Source organism: Taudactylus pleione, unplaced genomic scaffold (genome assembly GCF_031769625.1).
Source record: "Taudactylus pleione unplaced genomic scaffold, aTauple2 ptg000400l, whole genome shotgun sequence".
NCBI classification, from domain to species: domain Eukaryota; kingdom Metazoa; phylum Chordata; class Amphibia; order Anura; family Myobatrachidae; genus Taudactylus; species Taudactylus pleione.
The window spans coordinates 6,659,682-6,687,679 of record NW_028284802.1 but is presented as its reverse complement, the minus strand read 5'-3'; the positions used below and the strand labels follow the sequence as shown (position 1 = coordinate 6,687,679).

At 44.7% G+C, this 27,998-nt stretch overlaps 1 protein-coding gene across 1 annotated transcript in view; it reads left to right on the top strand.

The window, feature by feature from the left end:
* Positions 1 to 26,440, top strand: part of SKIC2 (SKI2 subunit of superkiller complex) — a 45,464-nt gene extending 19,024 nt beyond the window's left edge. Inside the window, exons 15-31 of the mRNA XM_088446701.1 lie at positions 978 to 1,124; positions 2,696 to 2,789; positions 3,679 to 3,891; positions 4,026 to 4,136; positions 11,917 to 12,028; positions 13,037 to 13,155; positions 13,510 to 13,647; positions 13,730 to 13,867; positions 14,936 to 15,040; positions 15,118 to 15,268; positions 15,667 to 15,793; positions 15,908 to 16,118; positions 16,237 to 16,347; positions 21,063 to 21,281; positions 22,769 to 22,909; positions 23,773 to 23,986; positions 26,179 to 26,440. Coding sequence (XP_088302827.1) covers positions 978 to 1,124; positions 2,696 to 2,789; positions 3,679 to 3,891; positions 4,026 to 4,136; positions 11,917 to 12,028; positions 13,037 to 13,155; positions 13,510 to 13,647; positions 13,730 to 13,867; positions 14,936 to 15,040; positions 15,118 to 15,268; positions 15,667 to 15,793; positions 15,908 to 16,118; positions 16,237 to 16,347; positions 21,063 to 21,281; positions 22,769 to 22,909; positions 23,773 to 23,973 — 2,338 coding nt within the window. The 3' untranslated portion in view covers positions 23,974 to 23,986; positions 26,179 to 26,440. The remainder of the gene's footprint in view (positions 1 to 977; positions 1,125 to 2,695; positions 2,790 to 3,678; positions 3,892 to 4,025; positions 4,137 to 11,916; positions 12,029 to 13,036; positions 13,156 to 13,509; positions 13,648 to 13,729; positions 13,868 to 14,935; positions 15,041 to 15,117; positions 15,269 to 15,666; positions 15,794 to 15,907; positions 16,119 to 16,236; positions 16,348 to 21,062; positions 21,282 to 22,768; positions 22,910 to 23,772; positions 23,987 to 26,178) is intronic.
* Positions 26,441 to 27,998: the final 1,558 nt, after the last annotated feature.

Here is a 27,998-nt window from a genome sequence, read left to right as displayed (position 1 = left end):
TCTAAATGACAGCCCTGTTCTATTCTATTCTAAAATGTGTTTTGACTGCGGTTTGGCGGCGGTTTTGCTATCTGCAGATTTACTAAGGCCAAAACCGCTGCAAAACTGCCGTCAAAACACATTTTAGAATAGACTAGAACAGGGCTGTCATTTAGAAACCGCTGCAAAACCGCCACCAAACCCCCAGGGTTTAGAACAGAATAGAACCCGCCGTCAAACCACCACCAAACTGTCGGGGTTTAGCCGCTTAGTAAATTTTGCCCAAAGTCACTAAAAATGTTATTTGATGCTCATCTTTTTTGTACGTTTTTAATGGGGTTGTTATATTTTTATAACCTAGTTATGTTGATAGAATACTTTTCCTGCCCAGTGATTTGCTACAAGCTAGTGATATCAGAGGCAAGAGGTACTAAGTAGCTCATGCCTCTGTGGTGTCCCTAGTGAATGGAAATTCAGCTGAAAGACTGCCTCCGTTGTGTGTCGTTGATGCGGCCTCCATTGTGTGGGGGGGTGATGCGGACAGTTTATTTTAAGTTGACCAGGTTTGATCTAAAATAAATTGACCAATAAAATCACAGCAGGTGTTATCATCATTACACGTGTGAGGATACCGGATTTGTTCAAGTGTTAAGCCGGCTACACATTCAGACGATGTGGAGACGGCCAATCCGATGGGCGACGAGACCCTGCATCGGCAAGTGCATACACTTGCGTGATGCAGGGGCCGACAGCGTGATTTAGGATGCCATGTTGCTTTCGGCAGCATGGCATCATACACGATATCTTCTGGGTGCCCGAAGCAGAGAGACGGGCTGTAAAAAGTGCACTACCTTGGGATGAGACGAGATACAGGGTTAACAGGCTGGGGGACCCTCGCTTCGTCACAGACGAGATACAGGGTTAACAGGCTGGGGGACCCTCGCTTCATCACAATATTCATCTAGGGCTTCATACAATTGATTATACAATCCATGCAGGAGAATTAAGAAGAGGAAACTGTATGTGATCAGCACAACAAGGAGGCCGGTCCCGTTGGAACATTTCCTGTACACAGGCAACAGTCAGAAGACGCAGAATCAGTTTTTCCTGCTGCAGGACGCATCTGGAGCCTTCCAGACTAAAGGGTGAGATTGCTAATTCCCAGATTTGGGGGTAGCTGCTGAGCATCGATCCCGCAATGCAGTGTGACATGCACAGGTAGGTCTACCAACCAACCAAAGTGCGGCCCCAGCAGACATTTTTCTGGTTACATTGGGGAACAGCGGCTTTGCTGCCTGCCTCCAGAAGGTTGGACACTAAGGGTTGATGTATCAAGCAGTGAAAATCGTGGAGAAGTTGCCCATATCAACCAATCAGCTCCTACCTACTATTTTATAGACTGTACTTGACAAATGCTATTTCAAAGCTGATTGGTTGCTATGGGCAACTTCTCCACGTTTTTCACTGCTTGATACGTAAACCCGTAAAAGCTTTATTGAGAGTTTGTACCTGGACAAACCATGTTGCGATGCAGGGGGAGGGAATTGACAGGCTGCTTTTGTGGAGCAGGCAAATACTGGGTACACTGAAGTTTAGAGTTGAGCTCGGACACACCGCTCCCAACTCTAAATCTATCTGCACACTTTAAATTTTCTCTCCCAGCTGTGCAATATGGTTTTGCCAAGGTGCAAAATTGCACCTTCTAGCTGGATTTACTCTTAATTGGTAAATTTACTAAAGTGAGAGTTTTTAGGAGAGATGTTGCCCATAGCAACCAATCAGATACTAGCTATTATCTTCTAGAAAGTGCTAGTTAAATGTTTAGCAGAATCTGATTGGTTGCTATGGGCAACATCTCTTCTAAAACTCACTTCTAAAAACTCTCACTTTAGTAAATTTACCGCTAAATGTAGAGAAACTAGAAATTTAAAGAGGCCCCTCATCAATGCTTCGGAAGAGTCCATGGTGTTTGGGGGCCCTCCACTTTCCTGTTTCCAGTGGCGTTCTTGGGAACCACGTTTGGAAGGTTACAAGAGTGTGACTATTACGTACTATGATGGTTTTTTCCCAGTATCCTCTGCGACGCCCTTTTCAGTGTCATGTAATGGGCTGGATGAATATTTCTGAGAATGCAGTCCATCCGCTGGTAACTTGTGACATCACTCAGTCAGTGGGAGCCATTCAGTTGTTTGGCCTGAGGAGGGTGCGAGCAGAAATGTACGAGAAACTCGAGGTTCAGACATACTAACCAAAGTTAGGGCGCCCTAACCAGAACTTTAGACGGGTTTAGCCATTTTACACGGCTAAACCCGGTCTAATTGGGCGTGAAGAGGGTGATGATGAATGAGCGCCCAGAACAATTGAATTGCAAAACTGGGCGCTCATTATCGCTGCCCACGCAACACTTGAATCGCCCCCCAGTGGGAACTTTGTTTTCATGCCACAGTGATGCCACTAGTTCCTAGTAAATTGATATAGATGATGAATCAGATAAACTTAAAGTTGAAGCCCTGTGCTCTCCTATTATCTAGTACTATTTACTGGTGTCATTATTATGGATCTTACAGGCTTATTTCCGTGATGACGGGTTCTTCTAGTAGGAGTGTTGTTCTTATAGATTCCAACAACAGAGTACAGAGGTTTTATGAAAATGTGTATTAATGTCATTCGTACTAGCCATACCCTGCTCAGAAGACATTCTTGTTTATACCCTCAGATACTACGCCGCAGTTGAAGCAAAGAAGGAAAGATCGTCTAAGTACTCGCAAACATTTGGCGCAAAACACCCTCATGGAGGTGGAGCTGGGCATGTGAGTGACAGCTGAGGAATGTACGGTATTATTTAGCTGGATCGCACAGATATCGAAGCACACAGTGAGAGGAATGAGCTGGCTCACGCAGAGCATCTGTAGTAACCACACCTGAGATGAATGAGTTGGCTCACGCAGAGCATCTGTACTAAGCACACCTGAGATGAATGAGCTGGCTCACGCAGAGCATCTGTACTAAGCACACCTGAGATGAATGAGCTGGCTCACGCAGAGCATCTGTAGTAACCACACCTGAGATGAATGAGTTGGCTCACGCAGAGCATCTGTACTAAGCACACCTGAGATGAATGAGCTGGCTCACGCAGAGCATCTGTACTAAGCACACCTGAGATGAATGAGCTGGCTCACGCAGAGCATCTGTACTAAGCACACCTGAGATGAATGAGCTGGCTCACGCAGAGCATCTGTAGTAAGCACACCTGAGATGAATGAGCTGGCTCACGCAGAGCATCTGTACTAAGCACACCTGAGATGAATGAGCTGGCTCACGCAGAGCATCTGTACTAAGCACACCTGAGATGAATGAGCTGGCTCACGCAGAGCATCTGTACTAAGCACACCTGAGATGAATGAGCTGGCTGACGCAGAGCATCTGTACTAAGCACACCTGAGATGAATGAGCTGGCTCATGCAGAGCATCTGTACTGAGCACCAAATGAGATGAGTGAGCAGATAATCCTTACTAGAGCACAGAATGAGATGATTGATCTTATGGGTCACCCAGATAATTATATCTGGGCACATAACCGAGATGACTGATCCGGGTCACACAGACAATCTGTATCAAAACATAGAATTAGATAATATCGTGAACACAGCGATCTATGAGTTTGGCCACCCAGATCAGGTCTCCTTTCTGTCTCCACAGGACAAAGGCACGTGGCTGTCTCTGATCCATTCTCTTCGGCAGCGGGACGCCCTCCCTGTAGTGATCTTCACATTCTCCCGTTCTCGGTGTGAGCAGAATGCGTCAGCTCTGACCACCGTAGACTTGTGCACAGCGGCAGAACGGAGCGAAGTCCAGACTTACTACAACAAGTGTCTGAGCCGCCTGCGTGGGGGCGATCGCCAGCTTCCCCAGGTCTGTGTGTTATTGCATCTAATACGTATGTGTATTCTATAGATCTTATTTCTCTTTTGTCCTGTTCGGAGGACACTGCTGAGATTGAGCGCTGAAGGTCAGCGAAATCAGATGTGTGTTTGTTACTCCTGCAGGTGTTACACATGCTGGACCTGTTAAAGAGAGGTATTGGGATTCATCACAGCGGGATCCTGCCCATCCTGAAGGAAGTGGTAGAGATGTTATTCAGCCGTGGGCTTGTCAAGGTCAGTGTGTATCTTAATGCTGCCACCTATCCAGTGTTAATATAAATTTAGTTTTAGTCTTAGTCGCTTATTTAAAATTGAACACAGATTTCATCATAATTTAGTTATTAAAATGTTTATATTTTCATTATTGTTACAATTTAGTCCTCAAAAAAAATGTAGTCAGTCAAAATTTTCATTGGTAAAATTAACACTGACATCTATCAGATATGTGCGATGTATTAGGGATTCAGTGCGTTTGTGCAACACTCATTTCAAGCTGATTATTATTGGACTTTGGGTTTGTTATGACGCCTCACTCTCTGCGGTATTGGGCCAATTGGAATATACAGTATCACTGATGACATTGCAGCGTGTGGCCATCTTAATAGATGTCCACTAAGGATACTGAATTTGAACCTCTATACGCTCCTACCTATACCTTCTAAAACCTGCCTATAAACCTCTAAGATTGACGCTATTTGCGTACGCAGTCATACAGTAAAATAAAGACTTTAGACCTTGAACATGTGTTTCCAAAGCACAAAGTATTATTCAAGTAAAAGTACAGTCAGCTACATGCTGTGATCTAAGTACAATTTAGCGCAAAGAATTATACAGACCCACGATACAGTTATACATACGCACGCGCTCTGGACCAGATACCGGCATCAGCAAGAAACCTCCGTCAATCAGCAATCAGCAAGAAGACTCCAGACTGGGGTCACAACACACACATTTATACCCTCACAGAAACAGACAACACAATAGAGAGGTTTGTTGCTAATCCCATTGGTTCCCAGTACGAGTGCATATGTTACAGAGCATTTAACAGGATGATTCAAATGGACACAGACCAGCCTCCGACAGCTGGTTATCTCCGTTTTCCGGCCTCATGCAAATCTTGACTGTTGGTTTTACAATGTACATTTTGGTGCTTTAAGTCTCTACGGTCCATAAGTTGAGAATGCATGTTGCGATCTTCACACCGATGATACCGGAATGCTGTTGAGAAAGTGCAGATCAGTATAATACCAAACATGACTTACTTATCACGTATAAAACCTTAGATACCAAAATAGTCTTTATTTCACAGCATTTGTAATAAATGAATAAAACTTGGATCTTATACTTTAAACTATGGAACCTTTTATGTGAGTGTGCTTTATGTAAGTATTAGGGATTTGGGAAAAGATGCTAGTTAACTTCATGCAGATGCGTGCGCAATAAGCTAATAAACAGCGTTTTCATACTGAGCCTTATGTATTCGCTAATATGCGACATGTTAACAGCGCAATTTTGTGTATTAATGTGTGTATGAGGTATGATAAAAGATGCGATCGCCTAATGCTAATAGTGGCATCGCCATATGTACTTAAGTGTGAGTTTAGCTAAAATGGCACTGAGCAGCCATTCGCAAAATGGCTTCTTGCCGATCTCATTTCCAAAATGGTGTCTTGCGGCCATTCGCAAGATGGCGTCGTTTCGATCTTATTTTAAGCTGATCTTGTCTCAGCCAATTATCCAGCTTCGACACCTTTATAAAAGATGCAAAGGCTATTTCCCTGGTTCAGGGTTCCCCTAAACTGGGAAAATTATTCTGGCAATTTAGATACAAAATAGTTAGGGTCAGGAGGATTTAGAGGGGAATTAAACCTTTAAATACACATAGTTAAGCATATTTTCCTATAAATAAATATATGGGTATAAATTATGTGCTCTCCTCAGCGCCCCTAGTGGGCATATGTATCAAGTAACATTGGAAGGTATTACCTGGTTTTACTTGTCAATAACTTATAAATTAAATATATCTTAGACATAGGTAGACACCACTTTGTTATCAGTAGTAGATTTCTAGACCATATGCAATCAAATCTGAGATTTGCATTTGTGCAATTTGGTTAGCTATATTTAAATTTTTGTCTCCTATGAGCATTAATGTTGCCAGGAACACAATCTCAGAGTGCCAGAAAGTATCCATAACCTCCTTATCAGCCTAACTCACACCTCTGCAAGAAATCATCTATTGGGGGGAATAGATGATAAACTTCTTACGAACCATTAGTATTATTTAGTACTGTATCTTGTGCCACAATCCCCATTGGCTGGTGTTAGGTAGGTGCGCTTGTTGGGCTGGTGTTAAGTCTGAGCGCTATTAGCTGGTGTTAGGTCTGTGCGCCATTGGCTGGTGTTAGGTAGGTGCACCATTGGCCTATGTTAGGTTTGCGCACCATTGGCTTGAGTTGGCTCATTGTGTCATTGGCTGGTGTTGGGTCAGTGTGCCATTAGATGGTGTTGGGATAGTGTGCCATTAGATGGTGTTGGGATAGTTTGCCATTAGATGGTGTTGGGTCAGTGTGCCGTTAGATGGTGTTGGGTCAGTGTGCCATTTGATGGTGTTGGCTCAGTGTGCCGTTAGATGGTGTTGGGATAGTGTGCCATTAGATGGTGTTGGGATAGTTTGCCATTAGATGGTATTGGGTCAGTGTGCCGTTAGATGGTGTTGGCTCAGTGTGCCATTTGATGGTGTTGGCTCAGTGTGCCGTTAGATGGTGTTGGGTGAGTGTGTCATTAGATGCTGCTGGGTCAGTGTGCCATTAGATGGTGTTGGGATAGTGTGCCATTAGATGGTTTGGGTCAGTGTGCCATTAGATGGTGTTGGGATAGTGTGCCATCAGATGGTGTTGGGTCAGTGTGCCATTAGATGGTGTTGGGATAGTGTGCCGTTGACTGATGTTGGGTCAGTGTGCCGTTAGATGGTGTTGGGATAGTGTGCCGTTAGATGGTGTTGGGTCAGTGTGCCATTAGATGGTGTTGGGATAGTGTGCCATTAGATGGTGTTGGGATAGTGTGCCGTTAGATGGTGTTGGGTCAGTGTGCCATTAGATGGTTTTGGGATACAGTGCCTTTAGATGGTGTTGGGATAGTGTGCCGTTAGATGGTGTTGGGTCAATATGTCATTAGATGGTGTTGGGTCAGTGTGTTGTTAGATGGTGTTGGGATAGTGTGCCATTAGATGGCTATGGGATGGCTTTTCCCATAGATGGTGTTGGCTCATTGTGCCATTAGATGGTGTTGGGTCAGTGTGCCATTAGATGGTGTTGGGTCAGTGTGCCATTAGATGGTGTTGGGTCAGTGAGGCCATTAGATGGTGTTGGGTCAGTGTGCCTTTAGATGGTGTTGGGATAGTGTGCCATTAGATGGTGTTGGGATAGTGTGCCGTTAGATGGTGTTGGGATAGTTTGCCATTAGATGGTGTTGGGATAGTGTGCCGTTAGATGGTGTTGGGATAGTGTGCCGTTAGATGGTGTTGGGATAGTGTGCCGTTAGATGGTGTTGGGATAGTGTGCCATTAGATGGTGTTCAGATAGTGTGCCGTTAGATGGTGTTGGGATAGTGTGCCATTAGATGGTGTTGGGATAGTGTGCCGTTAGATGGTGTTGGGATAGTGTGCCATTAGATGGTGTTGGGATAGTGTGCCGTTAGATGGTGTTGGGTCAGTGTGCCATTAGATGGTGTTGGGATAGTGTGCCGTTGACTGATATTGGGTCAAAGCATTGTTGACTGATGTGCATGGCGGGCTGGTGTCCGATCAGTTCTCAATTGAGCCTTTTGTCCTTTTCTGTGTTTTCAGATAATTTCTTGTACACATTGTTAATTGGAACACACAAGGGTTTAATGTTCTACTACTGCTCTTTGAAATAACTTTATATATTGGGGCTGATTCTGAGTCGGACACAAAGTCACCGTGTTTGCGTGATTCTGCAGAAGACAGATCTACTATCTTAAACTAATGTGCGTTTCCGTAGCACTAATGCAGGAATCCGCGCAGCTTCAAGCGGGAAGCCGCTCCGCCCACTCTTTTTCTGTCCACGGCTGCAACCGTCACCATTAGTACCGGCACGTGCATCAGCCCCATGCTACCTATGTGTCCACATGCATCTATCCTCCATGCGCTACAAGTCGCGTTAAACATACCGGACGGGTGCCCTGTGACTCGGCAACGCCAAGCGTGTTTCGTGCGATTTATTTATTTTTTCCCCTTAAAATGCGTATTATTCGCGAAGACATACAAGCAGCTTCTGCTGATTAAAATGATATGTGGCATGCCTATATACTGTGTGCGATACGGCTGTATCTGCATGCGAAATGCTACGTTACCGTATCAGTGGATTGGATATGAAATGCCAATGTTGGAAGCCCGAAGCCGCAGAATACCGACAGCCCCTAACCCTCCCTTAGTGGTGCCTAACCCTTAAACTCCCGGGGTGGTGCCTAAACCTAACCCTCCCCATCCGCGCACTCTAAATCTAACCTTCCCAGGGGGATGCCCAACCCTAACCTCTCCCCCCGTAGGTGCCAATGCCTAGCCCCCCTCCCCCTTCCCCTAGTCTAACCCTCCCCGGGGGGTGCCTTGTTAATATCGTTCAGACTTCTTGAGGTCATTTGATTCTTTCACTCAAGGATGTATGTGGAAATAACAAATAAACAGAAAGAACAATGTGTTATATAATGAAATGTATCCGTTAATTTCTCTGCACAGAAAGGGTAACAAGCGTACCCCACTCACACTTGGTCACAGTGGTTGTGTGTATAGATATAGATATATATATATATATATATATATATATAAAGGTTTCTTTGGTGCTGCAGCTGGCAAGTCAATCAGAAGCGCGTACCCCACTTATTCTTTATATCAGGGATATAATACACATAAGGGTTTCTTTAACCTCCCCCTTAGTAATACAGGGCCTTATTCAGCTTTGGACGGAATGGCAGTTCGGTCTGTGCAGATATGGTAATGCAGCAGGAGGCATTACACCTCCTGCTGCATTATGTATCTGAGCTGCGTTGTCCAACGCAGCATCGGATAATCTGCGGTACATCGGCCGGCTAAGGTGACCCACGCAGCCGGCCGCCGCAGATGAGAGGAATAAGCCAGAAAATCTCGAGACCCTGGCCTTTTCCCTCTGCTCAATGAGGGCCACGGTGCTGTATTGCATCTTCTGTGTATAGATGTGTATGTGTATTGATTTATTTAGATTAGTTTGAGCGCCTTGGATTGAGTCTTCCCCACCTTTTTTAGCTTCACTATTGTGTCTTTAGAACGTGGTGACATTCCAGGGTCTGACTGTAATCTGGCTGCTCTGCGCCCATTTGGGTAACCTTTAAAACTTAATTTTTGTACCATAACCTCACATTGATTGGGTAGATTACTGTTTAATCTGAGCAATCCCTGTTCCGCCTGTAACATCACAGCAACATCTAATACATCGTTGTTTGGTCAGCTTTTCCTGTAAAAGAGATAGGAAGATTGCTGGCTGCTGACTTATCAGTTCCATGCGTCTGTCAATATTTGTGTCTCAAAGTTCACTTGAAACTGACAAATACACCCCGGGTGACTTTTACCATTTCAGCCATCGCTGATCTATAAAGAGGAGGACACACGTGTAAATTGAAACGAATTTCAGGCAAACTGGCCATACAGTCAGTTCTGCCCAAACAAAACCATAATCTAATCAGATTTAATCATTCAGCAACGAATGGTGGATTGTCAGTGACCTAGATCAGTGTATCTGTGTGATCATTGACTGCACTGGAAGAGACGGGCACCTCCTGTAGTCTGCCGGTTGCTCATCTGTCCAGCAATAGCCGGAGCAAATGGATCTGTACAATTTGATCCTGCGTACTTGCGGATATTATTATTATGGCAATCCAGAAGAACAACATGACTACCCTGTGTGAGCCTTGGTGTGCTGCAAGATGATCCCAGGCCTACCTGGACAAGCAAAATGAAGCCTATAAAAATAAATTTACTGTACATCTCATACCTAGAAGATATACAGTTAGGTGCATAAATATTGGGACATTGACAGAATTTTCATATTTTGGCCTCTATTCACCACCACAATGGCTTTGAAATGAAACAAACAAGATGTGCTTTAACTGCAGACTTTCAGATTTAATTTGAGGGTAATTACATCCAAATCAGGTGAACGGTTTCTATATGTGCCTCCCACTTTTTAAGGGGCCAAAAGTAATGGGACAAACTAAACAATCCTAAATCTAACTTTCACTTTTTAATACTTTGTTGCAAATCCTTTGCAGGCAATTACAGCCTGAAGTCTGGAACACATAGACATCACCAGACGCTGGATTTCATCCCTGCTGATGCTCTGCCAAGCCTCTACTGCAAATGTCTTCAGTTCCTGCTTGTTCTTGGGGCATTTTCCCTTCAGTTTTGACTTCATCAAGTGAAATGCATGCTCAATCGGATTCAGGTCAGGGGATTGACTTGCCATTGAATAACATTCCACTTTTTAGCCTTAAAAAACATTTGACTGAATATGAGCATATAATATTGCCCGAAACACTTCAGAATTCATTCTGCTGCTTTTGTCAGCAGTCACATCATCAATAAATACAAGAGAACCAGTTCCATTGGCAGCCATACATGCCCACACCATGACACTACCACCACCATGCTTCACTGATGAGGTGGTATGTTTTGGATCATGAGCAGTTCCTTTCCTTCTCCATACTCTTCTCTTCCCATCACTCTGGTACAAGTTGATCTTTGTCTCATCTGTCCATAGGATGTTGTTCCAGAACTGTAATGGCTTTTTTAGATGTTGTTTGGCAACCTCTAATCTGGTCTTCCTGTTTTTGTGGCTCACCAATGGTTTACATCTTGTGGTGAACCCTCTATATTCACTCTTGTGAAGTCTTCTCTTGATTGTTGACTTTGACACATATACACCTACCTCCTGGAGAGTGTTCTTGATTTGGCCAACTGTTGTGAAGGGGTTTTTCTTCACCAGGGAAATAATTCTTCTGTCATCCATCACAGTTGTTTTCCGTGGTCTTTTGGTGTTGGTCATTTGGTGTTGCTGAGCTCTCCGGTGCGTTCTTTCTTTTTAAGAATGTTCCAAACAGTTGATTTGGCCACACCTAATGTTTTTGCTATCTCTCTGATGGGTTTGTTTTGATTTTTCAGCCTAATGATGGCTTGCTTCACTGATAGTGACAGCTCTTTGGATCTCATATTGAGAGTCGACAGCAACTGATTCCAAATGCAAATGTCACACCTAGAATCAACTCCAGACCTTTTACCTGCTTAATTGATAATGAAATAATGAGGGAATAGCCCACACCTGTCCATGAAATAGCTTTTGAGTTGATAGTCCCATTACTTTTGGCCCCTTAAAAAGTGGGAGGCACATATAGAAACCGTTGTAATTCCTACACCATTCACCTAATTTGGATGTAATTACCCTCAAATTAAATCTGAAAGTCTGCAGTTAAAGCACATCTTGTTTGTTTCATTTCAAAGCCATTGTGGTGGTGAATAGAGGCCCGAAATATGAAAATTCTGTCAATGTCCCAATATTTATGCACCTGACTGTAAGTAGTGTTTTATTTTCACTCTTTTCTCCATCGCTTTATCTCATTTTAGTTATCTTGCAAAAAAGAAACCTTGCTTAGCAAAACTAGGCGCACCATTGTTCCTTCTCAGTACTTTGCAAAGAATGCTATCACTCCGCTCCCCTCCTCTGCCAGCGCCAGCAATTGGCCCCACCAGCACATGTAAATCGAGGCATGTTGCATCGCCAAATAGTATATTGCCCAGCGCCTTTTCCATATTAAGATTAGTAAAATGCAGAATGGCTAATAAAAAAATCAATTCAGTGGAAGGGATCCGCCTACTTCCAGCGTATTATGAAGCCTGAAACTCGGATAAGGTCCTCAGACTGTGGAGTTTTTCTCTGCTTTTATAACTGTCCCTCTCTGTGTTCCTCAGATCCTGTTCGCCACAGAGACTTTTGCCATGGGGGTTAATATGCCGGCTCGTACTGTTGTATTCGATTCAATAAGGAAACACGACGGCTCAAACTTCAGAGACCTGACGCCAGGTATGTCACAGAGTTAAACTGGCTTCTGGGCACAGTCATTTATACACATACTGAGGAAGTGTAGCTCCAAACACATCCCAAACTGTAATCGTGGTTCTAGTGATGCTAACAGTCTCTACAGCACTTCATACGCTGGGCCTAACAACATGCATCCTGCACTGAGGAGCACAAAGTGTCAGCAAAACCAGGCAATATGCTGACTCCAAGGGTTACCGTATGAGCCGCACTAGCTGGAAGACCATAACGGCTGACTCTATTACATTATGTGCCTATGTCACTGATCTAGTGCAGCTTACAAATATTTCCTATAACCATTGTGTTAGTGCGGCAGCCTCTTTACTAAAGTCTACTGAAGGACAGAGCAGGAGGAGGCACTAGCCTCTAATAATCAGTCACAGTCATCTGTCAGCAGCTGGTCCCGAGCCACATAGCAAGAGGGGGGGGAGAAATTCCATATTTCCTGTGCTCCTGATAAAGAACTTTTCCATATACACAAGTCACCTTTTCACATTGGACCATTTGGTACTTTGGACCTGATTCAAATGTGTACATAATACCGATATCTATGCAGATGAGCCATTATCAGCCGACTGCGCATACGTCACTGTCACACTGCGCACGCACCGAGATACCTTGGCGCAAGGGTTTCTTTGCAAAGCGATTGATGTTTGGGGGTGGTTATGGGGAGTGGAGGGCAAAAAACGCGGGCGTGTGCAGAAAATATGGCGCCAGCGTCTGAGTTGGCCAATCTGCGCGACCATTTTGTTACTCAGATGGTTGATTATCACAGTATCTGCGACCGCCGCCGCGTATTCGTGCACTTGCATCTGCGAAGCCATCGGTGGGCACCTCAATACATTTCCAGGCAGCTACATGTATTAGCATAGTTTTGCGCAGCAGCTGCGTACAGCGTGCGGCGATTGTCTTAGCGTCCACACCTGAATCAGGCCCTTTGTTTGCTGTCTCTGTAACACGGTATACAGTAACAAGTAACGTGTGTGTCTACAGGGGAATATATACAGATGGCTGGCCGTGCTGGGCGCCGTGGACTGGACAGTACCGGCATGGTGATAATACTGTGTAAATCGGACGTGCCGGAGATGAGCGATCTGCACAAGATGATGTTGGTGAGGACAGGTGCAGGGAAAATTGGGGTAAATAGCTGAATGACAGAAATTGGTAAAGAAGGCTCTGTCCCACCTCCGTCACGTGCAGTGAGAGCGGGGGGCGCCCCCTCCCCAACAAGCAGTGACTTGGATGGGACGGACCAGGAGCGGAGAGTAGGACTGTTGCGCTGGCAACTGGGTAAGTATAGTGGGGCAGAGCGACACGGTCCACAACATTGTACATTATTATAATATAATTTGAACAAATAACTAATCTTCTTATTTTATTTGTTATCTCTGTCTTGTTTTTTCCCAAAATGTATTTCGGTTCTGCTTCTTTGAATTCTATCCTTCTCTCTGCTCTCTCCTGTCCAGGGGAAGCCCACCCAGCTGCAGTCTCAGTTCCGTCTCACGTATTCCATGATCCTGAATCTCCTACGGGTTGAGGCCCTGAGAGTAGAGGACATGATGAAGAGGAGTTTCGCGGAAGCCAGAACACAGAAAGACAGCAAGGTACTTGGCGTGTAGAAACCCCCGTTCTCCATGCTGCAGGCCACAACGGAGTGACAGACAGAGATGTTGTTTTTTTTGACAGAACCATGAGCAACGTATAAAGGTCCTCACCAAGACTCTAGGGGAGATGGGTGATATTGAATGCTCCGGGATCCTGGCAGACCTTCAGGACTATTTTGTCACCGTGCAGGAACTAATCCACACCAGGCAGACTTTGCAGGTAAGACTACTGGAATGAACCAGTGCCAATCTCAAAGTGCGTGTGGATGTCTGATCAGTTCTAGAGTGCGTCTATAATTGCCCTGAGTGCATTTACATTCTGTTTCATAGTTTTGTCCTTAACCACCCAAGTTTAGAGGTTTTATTTTATATACCACAGTGTCTTACTAATTTTGCTGCTTTTCTGAGCTATCGGTGACTGTTGCGAAGCAGGGGCTTTAAATTTAAGCTCATTGGTTACTAAGCATTTACTTTCATGTTCTAATATTCTATACACATCTCTTATATGTTATTATATGTTCAACAGTTAAGGGATTTAAAGTGGAGTTCCTAGGTTCTTTATAATCTGAGCCATGTGTCACAAAGCCGATGAACAGATATAGGACTTCATTCAGAGTCGGTCGTTGCGGCCGCACGGTCGTACTGGAAAAGGGGCCGGATATGCAAATGATGCACTCGCATGTTGCCTCCCTAAGGTCGGATCGTTAGCTGGCCGACCAAGGGGAGGAAGCGTTCGGAACGCAAAAAATACGCCCCCTTCTCGTACGCATTACACGTCATCTCCGGCCATATAAGGATTAATCGCGACCATCAGAACTGGTCGTAGAGCTTAAGGTTGACCATAACCTCTCTTAAGCTCTATGATCATGTCAGTGTAAAACCTCCCATGTAACGTGTGCCATGACACTACTTAGTAATTTATGCACTCCCATGAAACGCCGTTCGCATAATTAGGCACACCTGCGTTCGGATCTCCACGCCCCCGTTTTCAAGGACCTTCCCCTGTTACCACCCACAAACGCCTCATCCTGTCACTCAAACTACCGACCTGGCAGTGTTCAAGGAGAGAGAAATTTCTGATCGTAACGGCTAGTTTGCGCACGCGCGTTGCGAACTTTACGCATGCGCAGTTTAGCGAACATCGGCTGCGTACGACCGTGCGGCCGCTTCGACCTACTCTGAATGAGGTCCATAATATGGGGCTCAGACAAAACAACGCCAAGAACCCCGGTTACACAGCTGTGCAGTGATGTGTACACTCTCTCTCTGCCTTTGTCTCCTTCTCCAGAAAAGGGTGGTAGAGTCCATCAACGGAATGAAGTGCCTAAGTGTGGGGCGTATCATAATTATCAGTACCGAGTATCACCCCTGGGTACCCGGGGTGATCCTACAGGTAACAGTCAGCCCAGGGACCATCGTAGGCTTGGGGACTTGGGCTAGTGCAAATAACCAGCTTGTTTGATCCCGCAGGTGTCCTCAGACGCCGCCAACAGGACCTACACAACCTTGGTGCTGTGCGAGAAGACGCGAGATGGAGTAACTGCGGTGGAACGAGGCGAGAAGGAGACTAGGGCACCCTGCCCTGATGATCTGCTGATGGGCAAAGTGTTCCGGCCGGAGGGTAAGAGGGCGGCTAGCATGAGTTTGTGCACGCACCGTATGGAGAAAGTGCTGGCTCCAATTGGGCAAGTAAACAAGAACATAGCTTCTCTGCTTGACCATGTTAAGGGAAGCAAAGAACCAATTTAAAAGAAGCATAAGGAGGAGTATATATTGGATTTAAGCTTAGGCGATCTGTGAGTCTCCGGCTGTCCTAGAGAGCCATGCTGGCATTTGAAGGTACCCAACAGCTGGACAACCATAGTTTTCCCATCTCTGATATGTATGCAAGGAGGCAAAGTCAAGTAGATAAAAGGAAAATTGCCTGTAATCAGCTGAAGCATGATCAGAGAAGAGAAAGAAATCATGGTATCCTGTATTAATGAATGATTGGACAGCTACTTGCCCCTCCCTCTCTAGGCCCATGTGGCTGCGCCCTTCTCAAGCTCCGCCCCACAGACATTCTCATGATCACTGGGAAGACGCTGAGAGTCCAGTCTGATAAAGTTGTGGATGATGTCACCAGGAGCCAGACCCCCCGCTTCAGGTAATGGGCTTTCAGGCTATCCCCCACTTAATGAAATAATGGTGCTTACATTCTCCATGCATGAATTTGATCTCTCCCTTTTGCACTTACACCTTTCCATGTATCGCCCCGCAGGAATGACCCTCCGGGTCCCGCCATGTCTGGCGTGACACAAGAGCTCTCTCGGCTGGCAGACCTTCCTCCGGGGTCGCTGACTTCCCTGTGTCCCATAAATGATCTCCAGTTGAAGGAGATGGAAGTGGTGGAGGCAGTTAGCAGAGTCAGGCGATTGGAAAGGGCGCTAAGAGGGTTTAGTTGCCCCAAGAGCCCCCGGTTTACCTCTCAGGTGACTTTAATCATTATAACTGTTGTATATAATATCAACACAAAGTTAATGTTACATCCTCTCCCCATTGTTAGTGCCTTATACACTCATCACTCGTCCTCCCATTTCCTTCCCTTAGTATCTCCGTCTGGAGCAGAGATCACAGGTCATGGACGAGCTGGATCGCCTCCGCTTCCTCACTTCTGACCAGTCACTGAGCCTCTTGCCTGAATACGAGCAGAGAATCAATGTAAGGCAATAGGGGCTTTCAGGGATCAGTGGGATCAATGATTCACTAGGCACTATCCATTGTCCATCTAGTAGGTACGGATATTATTAAGGGGGGATAATTTGTTACTGGGATGATAGGTTCAAAATGTGTCAGTCAGGAGTACAATCACGATATGCAGTAGGCAAAGGCTATTGGGTAATAATAGAAGATGAGAAAAGGACAGGGTACTACAGAAGAAGAAAGGCACACTGAGAAGTAATCGTAGGTGTACGTCTTACCTCCGCATCAATTTATTCCTACTGTCAAATCCCCTTATCGCAGGCTCATACCGGTCACTACAAGACAGAACAATAGTACGCTGATAGGCACGTCCATCGCTCAGCTTTATGATTAGTAGAGTATTTCTTTAACGGCCCTCTTAGTGCCACATGCGGGGATGTACAAAAGCAGTAACAGGAAATAGGTCTGCAATAAACATCACCACAAAACAAACATATAGGAAGTATTAACAAAACAACACAATGCAGACCGTTCAGTCACCTGGCACTTCTGTCAGCAATTTCTGTTAGAAGATAGAGAGAACCACACATGACTCTCTGATTCTAGGGAATCAGTAGGCGTCTAGATAGACGCCGGTCATTTATCCCACGCCGGGATAAAGCAATCGGGAAGCCGGCTGTCGGGATTAAGACAGTCGGTTTCCCGATTGCATCCCGGTTCTAGAACAGTGGCCACTTTATATGTTGTACTAGGTGATGGATGGCTTGTGAGTGGTCTTAAAATATAAAACCCTGTTTTCGGGAAGAACTAACTCCGTTCTGTAGAGACAAATAGTGGTCATACAACCAATTATTATTTCTCTGGGCAAACACAGGAGTCCGGTACAGCTTAGAAATGATACAAGTGGCAGCTTTGCAATCTGTATCCGTAGAGGCGAATCACGAAGGGCCAGGATTAGGAATAAACCGTGTTGTAGAATTATAGAAATCAACTAGCCGATGTGCCAGAGTCTATTTAGAAATTGCCGTGTTGTCCCGTTATAGACCATATGCCATAAAAAGCGTCCAATTAATGGGAGGAAGCCGTCTTGTGGAAATAAGATTTCAGTGCTCTCCCCATATCCGCACACATGACTCTCTGGTTCTAGAACAGTGGCCACTTTATATGTTGTTCTTGGTGATGGATGGCTTGTGAGTGGTCTTGTGATGCGGTTGCCATATAAAAACCTGAATTCGGGAAGAACAAACTCCGTTCTGTTCCGACAAATAGTGGTCATACAACCAATTATTATTTCTCTGGGACTCCATTTGCCCTGATCACTTCTGGCCAAGAAGCTCCTTCATTGACTTTGGACATAATTTACTCAAAATCTGCCCCCAAGAGTTGATTGCTCATTAAACTCTATATGGCAGTATTCCATGATGAGGAGCAAAGTCATAGAGCTCTTCTTCCGACCACAATGCTTGTCTAGTCTAGATTCCTCATTGAGAAAACAAAGCGGAAGTTCCTCTAGAGAACCCGGTGGGGTAAGCAGCAGCCCCTCCCATGAGGATCTAGCTGTACACACCAGCCAATGCAGGATATTTGTTAAATGAACACAGGTCTTGCAAAGTGAAATCAGAGCAAGATGCTCTGTTGGAAAGGCAATATTGCCTGTGAAAACACTCTATACAATGCTAGATATGCTAGGGGACAGTAATGCTACTGACTACAGGACAGAGCTGCCTGTTTATACAGATCAACATGACCTTTGGTAATTTTTCCTGTCTTGCTTTCATCTGGGTTAAACTTTGAGCTATGGGCCTGATTCAGAGCCGCTCGTAAGCGGCCGCTCGTTCGCACTGAGAGATGTTCGCACAACTGCGCATGCGTACGGATTGTAATACGCATGCGCGAACCAGTCAGTGCGGCTGAAAATCGTTTGTTCGCTATATAGCGATTGCCTGCTATTTTGAGTGACAGGAGGAGGCTATGTGGGTGGTAACGGGAAGGTGCTTGAAAACGGGGAGTGGAGATCAGAATGCAGGCGTGCTTAAAGGTCAAAACGGGCATTTTATGGGTGTGCATAATTAATACAGCAGCGTCATTGACAACGTCACCTGGTTGTTTTATAGTCAGAACTGCTCGCAATATAGCGGTAGGAAAAACCAACCACAAGAATAGCGAGCAGTTCATACGCTGATCGATGTACTCGATTAATCTAATAAATAGCGGACATGACGTATGATGCGAGCGGCCAGGGGGCGTATTTTTCAAAATTACAACCGCAAGTTTTGCTCGCTCGTTCAGACTTAGAGGCGTGAACAGACCGCAATGAGCGAACGGTTCATTTGAATAGCCACCCCTTGTTTTTGAACGAACAACCGCAAATAGCGAGCGGCTCTGAATGAGGTCCTATGTGCACAGTTTCTTTTCACCACATGCAGTGACATTGTCCATATGCTTAGATGCTTTTCTTTCATCGGGAGTCTTATTTAGTGCTTATCTAATATGCCTGGATCACAGTGGCCAACAAATCAAATTAAACTCTTTTCCCGTCTCACTAAATCGAACATCTTCAAATTTCTGCATCTTCATTAGTTGCTCGTTTTAGATTTCGGCACTTGGGTAGACACACAATTCCTAATAGAGCATTACGTATAAGGGAAACAATGCATCCATCGCCCAGAGCAAACATGTCCCCCCTTAACAAAATACACAGTCTTGCTACTCTTAGAGGAAATTTTTGGAAAGGGAAAGAGAGCCGTCATGTGACCTCACCATGGAAGACAAACCACTGTAGTGCTCATTAGTGTAACACCGCCTGGTTGCATAGACTCGCTGTGTGTTAAATAACAATGGCAGGCTGAATCTGTCTTCTCTTACTTGCACACCATTGGGCAAAGGTGCCCAAAGAAAAGAATTGAGAAAAAAAGTATTTCTCCTTCATCCACTAGGGGATGCTGGAGCTCAAGACACTGGAGTATAGAGGGTGGTAGAGTAGAGCCTGGCACTTTAGATAATTTAGAAGTGTAACTGGCTCCTCCCCCTCTATGCCCCATCAGCCCCAGTTTAGAAATTGTGCCGACGAGAGCCGGTAGCACATCAGGCTGTCTCCAGCCTTTTCATATATTTTTTCTCTTTAGTATTTTTTTTTTTTGTACACAAGCATGAGGACAGGCAGACTGTATAGCTGGGCTCAGTGACATGCGGCGGCTGTCACTGTTTGGAGAGACCCCACTGCTACCTCCTCTCTCTCCCCTCACCTCCCACCCGCAACACCTTCTCCCTGCTGTCCCTCCTTGTGGTATCAAGGGAAACAGTAAGCAGTGCCAATGGGCATAGCCGGGGTTAATTCCCGTTTTGAGTGCCGGAGCTTAGCGGGGGTGGAGCTATTTATCGGCGGCCATACTCCCTCACAGGAGCACATTGTGCCGCCCATAGCATCCGGCGTTTGGCGCGTCTTGCAATTAGCGGCGCCATTTTTAGTATCGGGCTCTCCCTCTCCCTCCCTCACAGGAGCAGCACTGTGTAGAAGTGTATACGGGCAGTGCTTTGCTGCCACGGCTGTCATACTAGAGCGGCTCCCGCGCCCTCCCCCTTTCCTGGTGGTCGGGGATTAACTGCTGTACGGAGACGGCTCACTCCCCTCTATGCAGTGATTAAACCCGGCCCCAGCCGCACGCCTCCACCTTACCAGACTTTGAACAAGAAATCAGGGAGCGTAATTTAGCAGCGGCGCGGCATCCTCTGTCTGGGTGGGGGGGGCCGGTTTGTGTGTCAGTTTAGCACTATAGCGCAGCATGGATAAGTACCTCTCCTGACTAATGCTGCACAGCCAGAAGCATCAAACAGTAGCAACAGACAATACAGAGCTTCTGCACTGGCATGATGACATCATCATTACACAGTCTGTGCCCGCCACTGGAGGGGTTAATTCTCAGTGTGCGCTGAGTGCATTCGACCTACGCAGAACTGTGGCTGTCTGGCGAGGAGTTCTGAGTGTCTCCTGTGCTCTACGACGCTTAATCCTCAGCTCTTAGCTTTTCATTTGGGCCTCTGGTTCTTGGTGTTCCCTATTTCAGTTTGGCAGCGGAGTCTGCAAGTTCTCTGCGCTTCCCATCCAGGGGGGTTAGCTTTGGGATGTCCCCAGTGTCTTAAGCTCCAGTGTTCCCTAGTGGATGAAGGAGAAAACAGGATTTTGATACTGACCAGTAAATCCATTTCTCCGATTCTTCAGGGGACACTGGACGTTTTGTTTGGTTCATTCTATTCTAGTTGTGTTGTGATTTGTCTGCATTATATGGTTGTGTGACTGCATGTGTTCCCTGCAGTGGGTTCCTCTGTTCTCCTTCAGTCGGTCTTGTTCCGTCCTGTGGACTTCTCCTTCTCATTTTCCTGTTGTCCTCCGTCTCCTCTCGGGCTCAGTTTCTTAAACTGGGGCTGATGGGGCATAGAGGGGGAGGAGCCAGTCACACTTCTAAATTATTTAAAGTGTCAGGCTCTACTCTACCACCATCTGTACCCCAGTATCTTGAGCTCCAGTGTCCCCTGTGGAATTGGAGAAATTGATTTATCGGTAAGTACCAAAATCTTGTTTTCTGGCTACAATTATATACCACTAAACAACAAACGTTAATGATAATTATCCCGTCTGTGTCAGTTGTTGCAGATTTTGTACATTGATTTCTGTCCCTCTCTTAATGTTCTTTGACATTTCCCTGTCTGTGTTTCTGTGTCTCCGCCCACGTCAGGTCCTGCGCACCCTGCAGTACATAGATGGCGGTGGTGCCGTTCAGCTGAAGGGCCGGGTGGCCTGTGAGGTTTGCAGCCACGAGCTGTTGGTAACGGAGCTGGTCCTGGACGGGGCCCTGTCGCCCCTCAACCCTGAGGAGATTGCAGCACTGCTCTCTTGTCTGGTTTTCCAGCATAAGACCCAGTGTGAGCCTCGGCTGACGGATACACTAAAGCAGGTAAGATCAGGGCCGATATAGACATGTCAACAAAGTAAGACGTCACTTCATACTAGGGATGTGCAGGCTCGGATAGGTTCGAGTTTGCACGTGGAGTTCGGATTTTTCCCTCCAAAAAAACGGAACTCAGAACGAGGCAAAACGTCATCTTACATGGACGAACATCATCATTCCTGGTCTTTTGTCCAGGAATGATGATGTTCGTCCATGTAAGATGACGTTTTGCCTCGTTCTGAGTTCCGTTTTTTTGGAGGGAAAAATCCGAACTCCACGTGCAAACTCGAACCTATCCGAGCCTGCACATCCCTACTTCATACGTTCAAATCCTGTGGGTCAGGTATTGGCATTTTGTGTATTTTTCTTTAACTCTTTCATTCTTGTCCCAGACTCCGTGATAGCCTGCAGTAACTTTTTTTAAAGGAACCTTAGCTGCTTCTATAAGGTCTGTCCTGGGATCCTATGTAGTGCACGGCCCTGGCCAGCATCCCATGCTTCACGTACAATACAGCTAATACTACATATACTACAGACCAGTGTTCTAGAAGAAATTCAATCACCTACATGTTTTTTCTCCAAAATCCTTCCCTTCCCCTAATTAGTTATCAATTCCTGGCACAATCCATTCCACTGCATGTTTCATTGTTCTGGGACCTCAAGTATCTGTGCGCTATTGTTCCAGGACCCCAAGTGTCTGTGCACATTGCTCCGGAACCCCAGACCCCAAGTGTCAGTGCTCTATTGTTCCAGGACCCCAAGTGTCTGTGCACATTGCTCCGGAACCCCAGACCCCAAGTGTCAGTGCTCTATTGCTCCTGGACCCCAAGTGTGAGTTCTCCACTGGTCTGTGACCCCAAGTCTCAGTGCGATATTGCTCCTGAACCCCAAGTCTCTGGGTCCCATTGTCCTGTGTCCCCAAGTCTCAGGGCACCCCAAGTGGCAGTGCTCCATTGGTCTGTTACCCCAAGTCTCAGGGCGCCATTACTTTGGAACCCCAAGTCTAAGAACTCCATTGTTCAAAGTGTCAGTGCGCCATTGTTTTGAGACCCCAAGTGTCAGTGCGCCATTGTTTTGAGACCCCAAGTGTCAGTGCGCCATTGTTTTGAGACCCCAAGTGTCAGTGCGCCATTGTTTTGAGACCCCAAGTGTCAGAGCGCCATTGTTTTGAGACCCCAAGTGTCAGTGCGCCATTGTTTTGAGACCCCAAGTGTCAGTGCGCCATTGTTTCGGGACCCCAAGTGTCAGTGCGCCATTGTTTCGGACCACAATGTCAGGGTACTATTATTCCTCTACCCTTAGTGCCAGTGTTCCATTGTCCTCTGTTATCAAAAGAGGTCATTTAATATACAATACAATGTATGACTTTCAGAGTTTCCCCCTAAAAAAAGGTGATAGTAGCGTTACCATTATCCGGACGCTGATGCCTGTGCACAGCTCAGGTACATTGTAGGTTCTAAAATTGAATAAAATGTGTTTCTGGTCACACTCAGGGTGTCAAGAAGGTGCGCGAGCTGGCCGAGCGCCTGGCACTGGTCCAGCGGGAGTGTGGTCTCAGGGAGTCTGTGGAAGACTTTGTGGCACAGTACAAGTTTGGTCTGACGGAGGTGGTCTACGAGTGGGCACGTGGCATGGTAAGGCACCGCCTGGTGAGTGGAGGATGTGGTCAGGAGATAGCATTGAGGCATGTATTATAGGAGACTATTTATAATATGTGTAAATATTGTAATCTCCTGGACATAGCATCAAACTACAAAGAGAAGTATGTAGCCCGAATGCTGTGGGAACTAATAGAATATTTTATATTTCTGTACTTGGTGACATAACACTAGCATATATTTAAAAAGATAAATAATTGAATGGATCACCTGCTGTTTTGACATTTTTAGAAAAATGATACAAAAATAGTTTCAACCAAGATTTACGAAGATTATTTACCCCAGTAGTGTCTTACGTGTGATAGCTGTTGTCTTTTTTGCTTTTAATTAAGCAAACTAAAGGTGCCCATCCACTAGTAGATCAGGGAAAGACGGTACAATTACGACATCGTAATCGTACCGTCGTTCCCCTAGGGGGTGCAGTGCCTACACTGAACGATTGATCGTTCATCAATCACCCCCAAACATGGCCAATCTGTCGTTATCGGCAGATCGGCCAGCATGTTCGGCCGATGATTGATGTTGTAAACGACCAGCGGGAGCGCGCATCGCTGGTCGTTTCCGATGCACGATTTGCGGGCCGATTACTGAGCGACTGCATGATTACGATGTCGTAATCGTACAGCGTAACCGGCTAGTGGATGGGCACCTTAAGTATTGTAAAGCAATTTTTTAACACTACTTTTATTCTAGTAGAACACTTCTAATGTGACCACATGTGTTAAAGCTTGCTTACTGCTACTATGTATATAACAATGCTTTAACCATTTACATAATGTGCTGTAGTAAATCGGATCAGCATATAAATGGCGAGTGTGATCTTCATTACTCCATTCCAGCCCTTCTCTGAGATAATGACACTGACGGACATCCAGGAAGGCCTCATCGTGCGTTGCGTTCAGCGCCTGGACGAAGCGTGCAGGGATGTGCGTTCTGCGGCCCGACTGGTTGGAGATGCCACGCTGTGTGCCAAGATGGATGCCGCCTCGCAGCTTATCAAAAGGGACATAGTCTTCGCTGCCAGCCTGTACACGCAGTGATATTACCGTAAGGGTAAGGTCATCAGTGTTACAATGCTGGTACTCCAGCTACAATGTCACCCATTTAATGTGTTCCCTCTTCCCACAGTGAAGTCATTTTACCGCACATGTAATAACACAGTGCTAACAGACCTTGATTAACCAATCGGATCAAGCCATGCTTTAGGGATTTCCTTAATTTGAACGTTGTACCCAATTGATATAAAATGTTTCTAGTCCACATAAGCCATTTTTGCTTGTAGGCGTCAAATTCTGCCAAACATAGGAATCTTTTACAACTACCCATGTTTAGGTAAATTGCACATGTTGAGAGTGATGTGTGAGCTGCGCTATTTTAATGAAGGAGGCGAAACAGTAAGGACGGGTGTCAGGTGGGAAAACAGGGGGTAATTGTGGCTGCCACAGATCAATGTGATCCCTTTCTTGATCACTCAAAGATAAATGTAGAAATGTTAGATAGATCTTATAGGGCGCACACGGGATAAATAGAAGACGGGGAAGGGATAGAAGGTATGAACAGTATTGTATTAAATATGTGTCTGCGCTGTGCTCTACGCATAAGAATAAGTAAGGGTGATCAACTTGGTTCAACTTCTAACCATACATTTATTAAATACAAACATTTAATAAACCAAAATATATATGGAGTATCGTAATGGTATAGAATCTATGTACTCTACTGTGTTTATTATTCTTGATAAAGTGTACAAAGTATATGTGTATGTCTACGTAACATATGTGCTAAAACAATGGTCAGTTATTTTAGCAAGTTCCTAAAAATGGTAGAGGTATTAATAATGTATAAAATAGTGTATAAGTGGAGATATGTGGAATATGTGGCAGATAATACATGAAAATAAATACAAATAGATATCAGAGATATTTCTCAGAACATACTGTGCACACTGAAATAATCAGCAACAATGTCTCGGATGCCACTTGTATTGCCAACAAAGTCTTATTTCTACATGTAACTCCGATCTGTGGAAATTACTTCAGTCTCCACAGGTTTAAAACCAGTTTAAAAATAAAAAAATAAAAAATGGGGGGGTATGGTTAGTCCTGTGGGTGCGCGCACCTCTTACCTCAAGCTGTATGAGGATGTTAGGTTCTATTTCCCAGTAAAGAAGATGCGGGTGACCGGGCAGCCGCCGATGTGGTGAACAAGAGCTCTGCATTTTTTAACTGGTTTTAAACCTGTGGAGACTGAAGTAAATTCCACAGATCGGAGTTACATGTGGAAATAAGACTTTGTTGCCAATACAAGTGGCATCCGAGACATTGTTGCTGATTATTTCAGTGTGCACAGTATATTCTGAGAAATATCTCTGATATCTATTTGTATTTATTTGGATGTATTATCTGCCACATATTCCACATATCTCCACTTATACACTATTTTATACATTATTAATACCACTACCATTTTTAGGAACTTACTAAAATAACTTACCATTGTTACGTAGACATACACATATACTTTGTACAATTTATCAAGAATAATAAACACAGTAGAGTACATAGATTCTATACCATTACGATACTCCATATATATTTTGATTTATTAAATGTTTGTATTTAATAAATGTATGATTAGAACCAAGTTGATCACCCATACTTATTATTATGCGTAGGGCACAGCGCAGACACATATTTAATACAATACTGTTCATACCTTCTATCCCTTCCCCGTCTTCTATTTTTCCCGTGTGCGCCCTATAAGATCGATCTAACATCTCTAAATTGCACATGTTGCCTGCATATAGAATACAAGACAACAGAAAAGAAAAATAGGCAACTATATGGTAACAAATAAAGGGGCCACACAAGAAAAGCAGCCAATGCCTGATGAAATTGGTCACCCCTCATGAGTCTCGGTTATTGGTCCCGCTTGTATTTGTAGGCCTGTAACCCACAAGATGGCTGCCGTAGGCTCTCCACAAGTTCCTGTAACCAAACTGAGACTATACTAGCAGAACCTACTGAAGCCATAACCATGTTCCCAAATAAGCTATTTTTATGTTTTTCTCTGAAATTTACATGTTACCATATAGCTGTCTACTTTTATGTACATGCCATTCATATTCATATTACACCATCAATACAATCTCTCCATTTATGCCATCCTCGAAAAATACATCATCACATGCTCGTTAAAAAACATAACTCTGTTTAAGCCTTCATTATTTTCTTCTTTTTGATTAGGGATGATTCTAATATGACGAAAACCTGCCTTACAGTATATCGTCCTATGCCACATATCCTCTGGAAAATGGTTTCTATGTGACCTCTGACAAAAATGGCTTCTGAAGTTCAAGACTGCCACGGTTTAACCTCCGTGAGGTTTGCCCTCTGGGACAGGATTTTGGGCCATTCAGGCAATTGTTTTAGCTAGAGATAATGAGACAACTATAATTCGAGCCTGTCAATTTGAAGCCATCTAGTAATAAAACAGATTCTGTTCTCATTTGTTGTCTTGTGTCATACTTTGTGGTTGTCTGCTTTGATGAATTTTAATGTTCAACCAGCTGCCATTTTCTGTTGCTTCCTGTCAAAAGCGAAAACTATTATGTCACATAGATGGTACTTTGTGATTCAGTCTGTCCTCTCTTCCGCTCATGTTTACTGATAGAGAGCTACTGTCGTAAGCGCCTCTAGAAATAAATAACTTATAAGTACAAAACCATCCACAAACCGTGGTATACAGTCAGGTGCATAAATATTGGGACATTGACAGAATTTTCATATTTTGACCTCTATTCACCACCACAATGGCTTTGAAATGAAACAAACAAGATGTGCTTTAACTGCAGACTTTCAGATTTCATTTGAGGGTAATTACATCCAAATCAGGTGAACGGTGTAGGAATTACAATGGTTTCTATATGTGCCTCTCACTTTTTAAGGGGCCAAAAGTAATGGGACAAACTAAACAATCCTAAATCTAACTTTCACTTTTTAATACTTTGTTGCAAATCCTTTGCAGGCAATTACAGCCTGAAGTTTGGAACGCATAGACATCACCAGACGCTGGGTTTCATCCCTGGTGATGCTCTGCCAGGCCTCTACTGCAAATGTCTTCAGTTCCTGCTTGTTCTTGGGGCATTTTCCCTTCAGTTTTGTCTTCATCAAGTGAAATGCATGCTCAATTGGATTCAGGTCAGGGGATTGACTTGGCCATTGCATAACATTCCACTTTTTAGCCTTAAAAAACTCTTTGGTTGCTTTTGCAGTATGCTTCGGGTCATTGTCCATCTGCACTGTGAAGCGCCGTCTAATGAGTTCTGAAGCATTTGACTGAATATGAGTATATAATATTGCCCGAAACACTTCAGAATTCATTATGCTGCTTTTGTCAGCAGTCACATCAATAAATACAAGGAAACCAGTTTCATTGGCAGCCATACATGCCCACGCCATGACACTACCACCACCATGCTTCACTGATGAGGTGGTATGTTTTGGATCATGAGCAGTTCCTTTCCTTCTCCATACTCTTCTCTTCCCATCACTCTGGTACAAGTTGATCTTTGTCTCATCTGTCCATAGGATGTTGTTCCAGAACTGTAATAGATTTTTTAGATGTTGTTTGGCAAACTCTAATCTGGTCTTCCTGTTTTTGAGGCTCACCAATGGTTTACATCTTGTGGTGAACCCTCTATATTCACTCTTGTGAAGTCTTCTCTTGATTGTTGACTTTGACACATATACACCTACCTCCTGGAGAGTGTTCTCGATTTGGCCAACTGTTGTGAAGGGGTTTTTCTTCACCAGGGAAATAATTCTTCTGTCATCCACCACAGTTATTTTCCGTGGTCTTCTGGGTCTTTTGGTGTTGCTGAGCTTTCCGGTGCGTTCTTGCTTTTTAAGAATGTTCCAAACAGTTGATTTGGCCACACCTAATGTTTTTGCTATCTCTCTGATGGGTTTGTTTTGATTTTTCAGCCTAATGATGGCTTGCTTCACTGATAGTGACAGCTCTTTGGATCTCATATTGAGAGTCGACAGCAACTGATTCCAAATGC